The sequence below is a fragment of the Populus alba genome, chromosome 14 (genome assembly GCF_005239225.2).
Source record: "Populus alba chromosome 14, ASM523922v2, whole genome shotgun sequence".
Taxonomy (NCBI): domain Eukaryota; kingdom Viridiplantae; phylum Streptophyta; class Magnoliopsida; order Malpighiales; family Salicaceae; genus Populus; species Populus alba.
The window spans coordinates 9,758,792-9,771,243 of NC_133297.1; the positions used below are offsets into that span (position 1 = coordinate 9,758,792).

General features: G+C 32.2%; 1 protein-coding gene across 1 annotated transcript; it reads left to right on the forward strand.

Moving 5' to 3' along the window:
• Nucleotides 1-4,176: 4,176 nt before the first annotated feature.
• LOC118041472 (poly [ADP-ribose] polymerase 2) lies at nt 4,177-11,908 on the forward strand. Its single transcript, XM_035048829.2, has 18 exons — nt 4,177-4,272; nt 4,355-4,643; nt 4,797-4,939; nt 5,095-5,176; nt 5,525-5,760; nt 6,122-6,248; nt 6,483-6,538; nt 7,188-7,261; nt 7,407-7,453; nt 7,581-7,630; nt 7,910-7,972; nt 8,457-8,537; nt 8,847-8,957; nt 9,303-9,378; nt 9,524-9,666; nt 10,443-10,516; nt 10,911-11,016; nt 11,175-11,908. Exons 1-18 carry the CDS (start codon nt 4,189-4,191, stop codon nt 11,265-11,267), a joined length of 1,935 nt encoding a protein of 644 aa, XP_034904720.1. The 5' UTR covers nt 4,177-4,188; the 3' UTR covers nt 11,268-11,908.
• The last annotated feature ends 544 nt before the right edge of the window (nt 11,909-12,452 follow it).

The window sequence follows — 12,452 nt, forward strand, 5'->3', positions numbered from 1 at the left end:
TCTATCGGCAGCATAATACGGGTGAATGATGTAATTTATCTTTTAGAATTCGTAGCCTGGTCTAGATCCAGCGTACATATGTAAAAAATAATTAAAAAAAAAATTAAAACTGGCCAGTAAATTCATGTAGATTGTGTCTAAAATCGTGTAGATTCCTGTGCTGTTTTTACTGTAAATTCACAGTATTTATCAAGAAAAGTTTTGTTCACACTATGGATTCTTGTGCTACTTTTTACTGTGGATTCAAGGTATTTATTGGGGAGAGTTTTATTCATTCTCACGATAAATTCTGGTCTTTTTTCTTTTGTTAGTTTTGGTGGCTACGTGGCAAGCTCTTTACCATATTTCACCCTGTTTTTTTTTTACAGTTTACAGCTTTCCCATTTCTTTCTTTTTGCACCAGAAAATGCCTTAGAGATTAGAAATACACTAAATTTGCTAGTCTTTTGAGCTGTTTTTTTTTTCTTGTTGCTTTTTGCTTTTTACTTTGTTAGGGTGTTTTTTTTTTATCTTTTCTTCTTTTTTCTTTGTTTTTTTTAAGATGGTTCTTTTCTTTGCTTTTTTTAATGAATGTTTTTTTTTAATTTTTTTTTAATGTTAAATTTTTTTTTCTATTTAATTATCAAACTTTCATTACATGGGTTTCGGGTTTGACGCGTTAACTCAGATTTTTTTCTAATTTTTCTTTTTAATTAATTTTTTTATTTAATTTAGTTTGTTAATATTAAATTTTTTCTATTTAGTTATCAAACTTTTATGACACGGATTCCGGGTTTGACGGGTTAGCCTAGCTAATTTTGGGTTAACTCGTAATTTTTGTTTTCCTATTCAGTTATCAAACTTTCAAGACACGAATCCCTGATTTGACGGGTTAACCAGGTTTGAAGGGTTAACTTAGTTAATTCAGATTTTTTTTTTCTTCATGTAAGCTTTTCTTTCTTTGTTTTTTTTTTAAATTAATATTTTTTTTGTTTGTTTTTTTTTTTGCTTTTTTCTTTTTTTTGCTTTTTAATGATTTTTTTAATTTAGTTTGTTAATATTAAGTTTTTTTTTATTTAGTTATCAAACTTTCATGACACGAATCTCAAGTTTGACGGATAAACCTGATTAATTCAGATTTTTTGTTCTTCATTAGTTTTTTTCTTTCTATAGGTTTTTTTTTTCCTTTGTTCTTTTTCTTTTTAATTAATCTTTTTTTTGTTCATTTTAGTTTATTAATGTTAATTTTTTTTTATTTAGTTATCACATGACACAAATCTTAGATTTGACGGGTTAACTTGATTTGGTGGGCTAACCCAGTTGATTCATATTTTTTTTCTTTTTTTTTTATTAGTTTTTTCTTCCAATTTCATCTTGACATATTGTAATTAACTATAACTAAAAGACATCAATCTTTTTTCTTCCAATTTTATGACACAAATCCCAGGTTTGACGGGTTAAACCAGTTGATTAAGATTTTTTTTCATTTTCTTAAGTAGTTTTTTTCTTTCAATTTTATCTTTTTAATATCGATTTGATTAAAAACTAAACTTTATGATTTGTTTTGTTTACTGATCATTAAATTATTGTGATCTCAAAAAACTATTTATCAGAATAATGATTTGCTTTATTGTTTTTTTCTTTTCAGTTAATTTTTTTTTTAATTTTATTATGTAATATTAATTTTTTTTCCTTTTTAATTATCATATTTTTATAACAAAACCTTGCAACCAGACTCATATTAAAAGGTTTCGGGTTTAATATTGCAACCAAACTCACTTAAACTTGGATCATACAAGTTTAATATTATTATTAATATTATAATTATAACTTTTGGATTAGGAGTAATAGATAGATCCAATGCTTTTAGATATAATTTTATAGAAAAACCCAATACTTTTAAATTTTATTTTTTTTTAATATTTTTTATATAAAAAAATTAACTCACTGCGCGGTGCGGGCAGTTTCTAGTTATAACAATAGCTAAAAGGAGTCAGTGTTTTACTGTGGATTGCACTGTGCAATCCACAGTAAAACACTGACTCCTTTAACACTGAAGGTTCCCGGTTTTTTTTTTTTTTTTTTAGGTTGTATTTTTTTATGCCTTTTAGGAATTTTTTTTTACTTCTTTCTTTGTTTTTTTTTTTCTTTGAACAAAATTTTTAGGTGGGTTTTTTTTTTTTAAGTTGTATTATTTTTTTATGCCTTTTGGGATTTTTTTTTTGTTTCTTTCTTTGTTTTTTTTTTTTTTTCTTTTAACAAAATTTTTTTGTTTAATTTAGTTTATTAATGTTAAATTTTCTTATTTAATTATTAGATTTTCATGACATGTTTTCCGGATTTAATAAGTTAACCTGATTTGACAAGTTAACCTATAATATATTTTTTTTTGCTTTTTATTCTTTTTAATTAATTTTTTTTTGTTTAGTTTAGTTTGTTAATGTTAAATTTCTTTCTATTTATTTATTAGACTTTCATGACACATATCCCGAATTTCAAAAGTTAACATGATTTCACGGGTGAATCCAATTAATTCTGGGTTGACCTGTCAATTTTTTTTCTTAAATTTTTTTGTTTAATTTAGTTTGTTAATGTTAATTTTTTTTTTATTTAATTATCAGACTTTCATGACACAGATCCTGGGTTTAACGGATTAACATGGTTTGACGAGTAACCCAAAATTGTTTTTTGATTTTTTTTTTAATTAATTTTTTTTATGTAGTTCAGTTTATTAATGTTCACTTTTTTAGTTATTTAGTTACCAGACATTCATGACACGGATCCCAGGTTTAACGGGTTAACTTGGTTTGACGAGTTAACCTGAAATTTTTTTTTTACTTTTTTTTTCTTTTTAATTATTTTTTTATTTAGTTTATTTTGTTAATGTTAAATTTATTTTTATTTAGTTTTTTTTTTCTTCTTAGAGGTTTTTTTTCTTTTATTTTTTATTTTTTCTAAGTAGTTCTCGGCTAATACCTTTAGCTTTTTTTTTTGTTTTTATGCCTTCGACAGTGGACTGCACAATGCAGTCCACAATGAAAAGGTTGATGCCTTTTATTTTTTTTTAATTAATTTTTTTTGTTTAATTTAAATTATATATTAATATTAAATTTTTTTCTATTTAGTTATCAAACTTTAATGACACGGATTCTGGGTTTGACAGGTTAACCTGATTTGATGAGTTAGTCCAGTTAATTCTGGGCTAAGCCGTTAATTTGTTTTTTTCTTTTTAATTATCAAACTTTCACGATGTGAATTCAAGGTATGATGGATTAACCTGGTTTGAAGGGTTAACCCAATTAATTCATATTTTTTTTTCTTTTTTTCCTGTTGGTTTTTTTTTCTTTTTTTTTTTCTATTTAACTAATTTATTTAATTATCAAAATTTTATGACACGACCTTGCAACCATACCCGCGTCCAATGCTATTAGGTATGGTATTGCAGTCCTGACACTTTTATGTTAAGGGTTAACCTAAGTTTAATGTTATTATTAATATTATAAATATTACTCTTGGGTCAGGTGTTGCAACCAAACCTAAGACTCTTGAGTATAACTTTGTAAATAAACCTAATACTTTTAGATCTTGATTTTTTTAAAAATATAAAAAATAATGATACGCGGCATCGCGCGGAGCATGTAACTAGTTTTTTACTATAAACTATAAAGCATCCCTTGTGAATCAGAGGACCTTTGGACGTTTATATCGTCTCCTGGTGCTCTACATTTAAATTCCCCCGTTCGTGTTGGCGTGCTCGAAAAGCTTGGCGGAAAGCAATGTTAATTTAAATTGGACTTATTGGAAAATCCAACTTATCACAATTCCTTCACTTTTTTTAACCTCAAACCAATATGCATCATTAACAAGAGTGTTTATTTTTTATATTTTAAAATTATTTTTAAAAATAATTAATAATTTTTTTATTTAAATTAAATTTTTATATTTTTAAATATTTTAATATACTAATATTAAAATAAAAAAATACCGCACTCTTAATCTTTCATAAGTTGGAAACAGATAATTTGTAGAGCCAATATCGTACCTGAAAAGCTTCTTAAAAAAATAAGAAAAAAAAGGACACTTTAAAAGCACTTTCGAAAACGACGACGTCATTTGGTCACCAAGTGCTCTCCACGTCTCCATTTAAATTCACCATTTGTTCTAAAGTTCAAAAGACACTCGAAATCCCCCCCCCCCCCCACCCTTGAAATGGCAAATAAGCTCAAAGTAGACGAGCTTCGAGCCGAACTTGCTAAGCGTGGACTCGATACCACCGGAACCAAGCCTTCCCTGGTTTCACCCCGTTCCCCTTCTGCTCAAGTTCATACATTTTTTCAAACACAAAGAAATAGTAGACTTGTTTTATTTTTTGCAGGTGCGGAGACTGGAATCGGCACTCAAGCAAGAAAACAAGCAGTCAGAAGTGGACTCGGTCGATGGTGGACGTAGTAGTAACAACAAAAGAGAAAGGGAGTCTGAAGATGGAGGAGGAGATTCTAATAACGAGACAGAGAAAATCAAGGCTATTGAAAAGTTTCGGGGCATGAATGTCAAGCAATTACGCGAACAGGCCAGTCTCCTTGGAGTTTCCACTGCCGGAACCAAGAGACAATTAATTGACAGGCTCTGCAACGCTGAACGAGACAATCACCATTCACCTCAACGTTCTATTCGAAACTTCACTTTTATTTATTTATTACTCGGTTTTATTAGGAGTTTGTTAGACATTGTTTATGTGTGTGGGTTTAAATTTCTTATTAATTTCTGTTTCTGAAATTGGGAATATTTTTTTTTAAAAAAAATGATTGTGGTTCCAGCAAAAGAAGAAGAGCAGGAACAGGGTGAAAAGGAAAAGGAAAAGGAAAAGGAGAAAATTGTAACTGCGACGAAAAAGGGCGCAGCGGTGCTAGATCAGTTCCTTTCTGATCAGATAAAGTCAGAGTATCATGTTTTGCAAATAGTGAGTTTTGTAGCAGTTTTTATTAGGATCACTTAATAGCAATTGTTAGGATTAAGTATCATCGGTTGAAATGGTTTTCTTAGTGTCTTGCTGGCAACGATTTGAGCTTCTCTCTCTGTTTTTTTTTTCTCCCATCTTTTTGGGCGATGATGCAGGGTGATGATGTCTATGATGCAATGCTGAATCAGACAAATGTTGGGGACAACAATAACAAGTTCTATGTGATTCAACTTCTAGGCAAGCTTTCACTTCTGCTGATGTGGTTATTTAAATTGTCATACCTTCGTTTTCGAGGAACTTTATATTTGCTATAGCTGAAAATTCTCTCAAATTAGCTCTCGTGTTCAACTTAAGTGAATTAACTCTGAAGGATCTCCTTTTTCACTTCTTTTTTTTTTTGGCATATGTGATGGAAAATAGCAGTGGAAAATTCTTGTTTAAATCTTAAGTTGCATGGCTTTAGTGCTCCACAAGCAGAAAGTGATACATGACAATAACCTTTATTAATTTCAGATGCTTTACGTTGGTTTTGCTAATATCCTGCTCCTTTTTCCCCTTTTCTTTTAAATGAAAATCTGTTTGCAGAATCTGATGGTGGTGGTAGATATATGGTCTATAACAGATGGGGTAGGGTTGGGGTGAATGGTCAGGTTAAGCTATTTGGTCCCTACACTTCACGAGATCCTGCTATTTCTGAGTTTGAACAGAAGTTCTACGCCAAGACAAAGAACCATTGGTCCGACCGAAAGGAGTTCATATGTTACCCAAAGTGCTATGCTTGGTTGGAAATGGACTACAGTGAGCAGGAAAAAGAGCCAGTTGTGAGTTGCATCCATACTCTATATCCACCTCTTTTCAGCTAGTGCAAGTGTAATATATTTTCATGATTACAGCATTGAAACAACCATCTTTCTCTTGAGGAAGAAGGGTGGCAATAGAGAAGAGTAAGAAAATGTGAAACAGGAAAACAAGACAAACCTTGTTAGCGGAAATGCAATAATTCTGAATCTTGTTTGCTATAGTAACCAATCTTGGTTTCTTGAGTTCTTTGATGGAGAGGGATGTCAAATTTAACGAGGAATTTAAGTGTGTGAGACATGGGTGCTCCAGATTTCACCCTAATAATGAACTTTGCATGCCATGTAGTCCACTGCTCTTGAGATACAATTGTTCTGTTTTCAGGTTAAAGAAAAGCTTGACTCTGCTATAGCAATTCAACCTCAGGAGACACAACTTGAGTCACGTGTTGCCAAATTTATCTCTCTTATATGTAATGTTAGTATGATGAAGCAGCAAATGATGGAAATAGGTTGGTTATTCGATCTTTCAATAAAATCCAAAAGTAAAGCAAATGCTCAATTTGTTTCTTTAAATTTTTAGACGTGTTTTGAGATGGAAATGTTTTCAAACGTTGGTAGTACTTCATTGGTGGTTCTTTCATTCTGAATTATTTAATCCAGTTCTATATGCCTTTTTTGTTTTTTTAGTTTATCACAACATCTCCTGAAAGTCACTATCGAATGTTATTTGTCTTATCTTTCAGGATACAATGCAAATAAATTGCCACTTGGTAAATTAAGCAAGTCAACTGTATTAAAGGTGAGTGTTTGATCCATGGATGGAAATAATCTTTACTATGTCCTTGATTTCATGACATTTTAACATAATCTGCTAGTTAGTGCTCGTGATTCATGAATTATAAGATACAACTGCAATGATTAACTATGTAGAAGACATGCTTTAAGTTACTACTACACAGAGTGATATCACAGATCACGAGAACTATAAAAATACTTTTTGTTGATGAATCAACATAAAACTAATTTCAGACTGTCCTGCTTTAGATGTTAGAGCAGCATGGGATGCAAATTTTTCTTATGATGTTAAGCCTTTTTTCCACCCTTTTCAGAGCTCTTATTTTCTACTAATATGAGCATCGAAGATAATGTAGATGCAGTTTCCAGCAATAACATTCCTTGTTTGGGAGTTAAAGAGTACTGGATAAGATGAATAACTATAACTCATAGTTAGTTGACTTCAATTTGGTATTTTTTGGGTCCTGCCTAGCTATTGTATATCAGAATCTGTCTGATGAACCAAGGATGGAGCCAATGCAGATACTGGCTACTGTGTTTTTTAGTTTTTCAATTGTATGATGCACAACATGGTATCTTTTCTTTGTTTTGATTTTTTAAAAAAAAAATTCCATGGAATATCTAACCAATTAATTTTCTTTGAATTTATTTAGGGTTATGATGTTCTGAAGAGGATTTCTGATGTAATTGGAACAGCAGATAGATTAAAACTTGAACAACTAAGCGGGTAAGTACAAGCACATGGGTTGCATCATTCACTTTGTGTGTGTGTGTGTGTGTATTTATTTATTTATTTTTATGTTAAGATGTTGGACTCTGGCTTGGAAGAAGTTTGAGAAACTTTGATCTTTGATGGACGTAATTTATTGCAGAGAATTTTACACTGTCATTCCTCATGATTTTGGATTTAAAAAAATGCGTGAGTCTCTCTCTTTCTAGAATGTTCGTTAAACCATAGACTAATAAGTATTATGGATGCGGTGACTGGTGTTCTTTATCTTCTTTTCTGAAAAGCTCTAAGTAGTATGATATTTTGATTATGGCAGGAGAGTTTGTTATTGATACTCCTCAGAAGTTAAAATGCAAGCTGGAAATGGTAATTCCTTTTTTTCTTTTCTTTTTTTAACTCAAGCATCCGTTGTTGCTTTTAGGTTAGTTAGGTTTGTTAGTATGCCTGCAGTCGGCTGATAAGTCATTCTAATTACTGTCTTCCTTGGTATTACTCTTAAAGGATTTGTGGTGATATTGATACCATCTATCACTCTAATAGATACATTATCTTGACTAAAGCCTATTGGTGAGGTTCTGTATGGAAATTGATTTTATTTCTTTAAATTATAAAACGCACTCCTCAGCTCCCTGTTCATAATTGCAGGTTGAAGCCCTAGGCGAGATTGAAGTTGCAACAAAGTTGTTGGAGGATGAACCTGGAATGCAGGTATCTTTTAGGTCTTCTTCATTAATGCTCTCAGTTCCTGGAAATGCTGTGTTTTGCAAAATTTTCTGAATTTCAATTTGAATGTAATAATAATCTTAGTAATATATGAAAATAGAAAGCGATCCAAACTAGTTCCCCTTTTCAGTTTATAATAACAGTCAATAGATGCAGATAGAAAATGATCCCACCTTGTTCTAGCCACTCAGTTACTGTGGTTTATTATGATTCCCAGGATTGATGTGCTGCTGGATTTTGTTCACGTGCCCATGTTTTTTCTGATACATTTTTTTCAAAAAAAAATCAAAAAACAAATGCTACCTCCATTTATGAATTGCATCAAATCATTTTAATTAGTCATAGTTTTCTTTTTGATGCTGCACGTGGTATATTAATGAGGTGCCCACTATCTTCTTCTCTTCTCAATTTCATATTCGCTACCATGCTCTCAAGTATTCTTATGCAAAGTTTCTACAATTTTTTGTAGGAAGATCCCCTGTATTCTCATTACAACCGGCTACATTGTGAATTGACTCCAGTTGAAGTTTATTCTGAGGACTTTGCAATGGTATTCTCTTTAGTAGAATTTTAGAATTTAAGCAACTTGAGCTCCTAATATTTTTTTTATTTAGATGTTTCTTCTTTTCTCTCTCTTTTTTTAATTGAAACTGAGTTTTTATTTTGGGGGAATGGTTGGTGGTGGAGGAGGAGATGAATGAGGTGCAGTGGTGACATTTGGAGTTGTTTTCAACCCCCATTTTGATTACTCTATCTAAAAATTCCGCCCTAAAATTGCTATAGAAGTATTAAATTGTGCCTTCTTTTTTGAATTCGTTAACATTTTGCTTGATAACTGACACTTCCTATCTGTGGCAAGATTGCCATGTATTTGCAGAATACGCATGCAAAAACACATTCACAGTATACTGTTGATATTGCTCAAATATTCAAGGTCTCAAGAGAGGATGAAAATGAAAGCTTCAGAAAGGTAATGATGCATTTTCTATCCAGACAAGTCATTCTCATCATGAAATAATTTGGTCTTTTTGGACAGGAAAAAACTACTCATTACGAAAGTAATGTCTTTGGAGGGAGAATATACAAACATTTTTCTCTTCAGCAATTTTCTTGAAATAGCCATTTTGAAAAATTGAATTTGTGCTGATGTATTTGTAAGCTTAAGATTTCATGATCTTTAAAGAGACACTTGTGCATGAAGTGCAGTCATTCTGGATATCTAACAATTAGAAAATGCTCATAGTTGTGTTACTTTCACTTCTGCAAGCAACTTTTAAGCTGTTGTAAACTAATACCTTCTAACTCTTGTGAGCAGTTCTCTAACACAAAAAATAGAATGCTTTTATGGCATGGCTCGCGCCTCACAAACTGGACTGGCATTCTATCCCAAGGTCATCCTTTCATGCTTTTGTTTTTCTGAATATCTGCATGTATATGCTGTGCAATTGCATCTACTGTAATTGTGTCCATGCATGGGTGTTTATGAATTTCCTGTCAATAACTGCAAAGTGCAACTTCTGCCATGAAAACTGCCAGGCTTGCGTATTGCTCCCCCTGAAGCACCAGTAACTGGTTACATGTTTGGAAAGGGAGTTTACTTTGCTGACATGTTCTCCAAAAGTGCAAATTATTGCTATGCAAATCATGCTGCTCCAGCTGGTGTGCTGCTTCTGTGTGAGGTATGGTTATTCTAGAAAACCACCTTAGAAAGTATCATATTAAAAAAATATATATATATATGTGGCTAGATCAGATCAGACGTATACAGATGTTGCAAAACAGACTATTCTTGCTCAACAAGATGTAGACGCTTCCTTAATTGTCGCCTCACCAATTTTTTTCATGGAAATATTGGTATTGTCGTTGTGGAACCTGAAGACTGGGTTCATTATTCGAAATTATGTGCCACATATTTCCATGACTATTGCGACCAAGTATTTCAACTTTATCAATGCATAATATGTTTCTGATGGAGAACAAGAAGAGGGAAAGGATACTGGATAAAAGATGATGAATGTAGGATCCACTAGGCTACTTGAATCCATAGAGGCACTTATTGAATCCACAAGAAACTAGCATTCATGAAATTAAAAGCATAGAGAAACCTGAAACAACACAGTTTTCATTCATTAAAAAAGCCTCCAGATACATAAAATATGGGTGCTAATATCCACTCCTCAGAACCCCCTAAAGAGTCCTAAAACATTTAAGGAAGCATATCCTAAAACATTCAAGGAAATATAAACTCTATTAGTCCATTTCTTAATAATTGTAAACATGGCACTTGATGAGTTTCTGAATAATAGTAAGCACGGTCTTAATGCCTGAAACAATAGCACAATTGCAAGGCTAGTAAATTTTTTAAAGAAAACTTCTATGATCCCTTTTCCGACTGCAATTATTTCTTTTGAATAATTGGATGCTCTCATAAAACTGTTGGACTGTATGCTTTTAGGTTGCTCTTGGAGACATGGCTGAACTATTATGTGCAAACTATGATGCTGATAAGTTGCCATCGGGGAAGCTAAGGTGTGTCTTGTTTTTGTGCTGTATTTGAAAGTTTTATTCATGCTTACCTGGTTGCGCCATGCATGCATAATTATAATGAAGTGATGAAATGAAATCGCATGATGAAACTGTTGCTATGTCTGCACGATTGATGAGACTCATCTCTTGACCCTTACATAGAATCTACTTGCCTTAAACATTCAAATTTCTACCAGATACTAGTTCATTATTTTTACACTGCCAGCATAAATTTGAAGTTGCAGGTTGTATGTGAAGAGACATTGCCATTTATAATCAGTATCATTCTCGTCCTTTTTACAGCAGAGTTCTATCGCAATCTATTAGAACATGGTTGATACGGTTTTTTTTTCTTCCCTAATGCAAAGTAAATGTAGTGTCAATCTAATTATTGCAGCACAAAAGGAGTTGGTAGAACTGCTCCAGATCTTTCAGATGCCAAAGCACTGGAGGATGGTGTTGTTGTTCCCCTTGGGAAGCCCAAAGAGCAACAAGGCTCAAAGGTAGTACAAACTATGATTGTGTGCATTCAAAGCACTCGCCGACTCAGACATATTAACTCATATGACCGTTAAACATCTGTTATTGCAACTCCTGTTTTTTTCCCCGCTCACAATTTTCATAATTTTTTGTTGATATGTAATTTGAATACTTTTTGCAGGGTTCTTTGCTGTACAATGAGTACATAGTCTACAACGTGGGTCAGATTAGGATGCGATATGTGGTTCAAGTGAATTTTAATTACAAGCATTAATAGCGTCAGTTTGATCTTGTGTTTTTGTTCTCAGATTTGTTCGGCTATGTATCAATCCTTTACAGGTCTTCTAGTTGCAAATTGTCTTTAAATAGATGCCCTTAAAGAAAATCAACAACTCTCTCTCCCTCTCCCTCTCCCTCCCTTTAAATTCGAGTGTATGGCCGACTGTGTGAGTGTTAAGAAGCTGGTAGCTGGTTAGTGGGAATGAACAGAAGGATAGGGCTCGACAGATGGGTTTAAGGGGAAGGGTTTCAAATTGGATATGAATGTGAGCTGGATTTGGATTGCTGTGTCTTAAAAAGAAAAGAAGGTTAGTGAGAATAGTTTGTGTTCATTCATCGGATGTCTTCTCTCTCCATTTCTTTTACAATGGTGAGAGATCCCTTTTAAAGGTGGACTTTAGGACTGCTATTTTGAGTGCTAAAACAATTGAGACAAAACAAGGGGAAAACTATCTTTTAGTATTGTTGTTGCCTAACGCAGGAGACATTCTAACTAGGATAGCAATTGGTACTTGCACCAATTTTGCAATTGTTATATTTATTATTTGTAATTTTTATTAAAATATCCTTTTCGGATTGAATATTTCACATGTATAAATAATAATAATAATAATAATATTTCTATTCTTGTTTTAACCAATTTAGTATGTTTTTTGTTGTTGTTAAACTAGGACTTTAATGTTGTTTTGCTATATTTTTTATGTATTAATAATCATAGCTCTATATATAAGTTGAAGTTATGAAATTATCCCGTTTCTTTTTTGTTTTATCTAAACATTTTTCAAATGTTTTTTATTTGACAATAATTCTAATAACAGATTTAATCAAATATTTTTTTAATCCAATAAGCAGTAACAAAGCATTATTTTTAATGTGGTACGGCCATAAAAGTTACCACAATCCAAAACATTCTTGAAAGAGTAGAAACTAAAAGTTTATGCGTCCAAGGTGTCCACAATTCTGCTGGAGAACTCCAATTTTGGAAGAGTTACTGCAATCGCACGAAGGCTTTGCCAGGATCCAACACTATGCTGGAGGCAAATGAGTTGGCTTGTATGTGAATATTATTATAAATTGAATAAAAGCATTCACGTATTCGCTAGATTTTAAATTTGACCATAAATTTCATCTCAGATGGTTTTTTTCCCACGCGTTTTGCATATGCAAAGGTAAGAAAAGG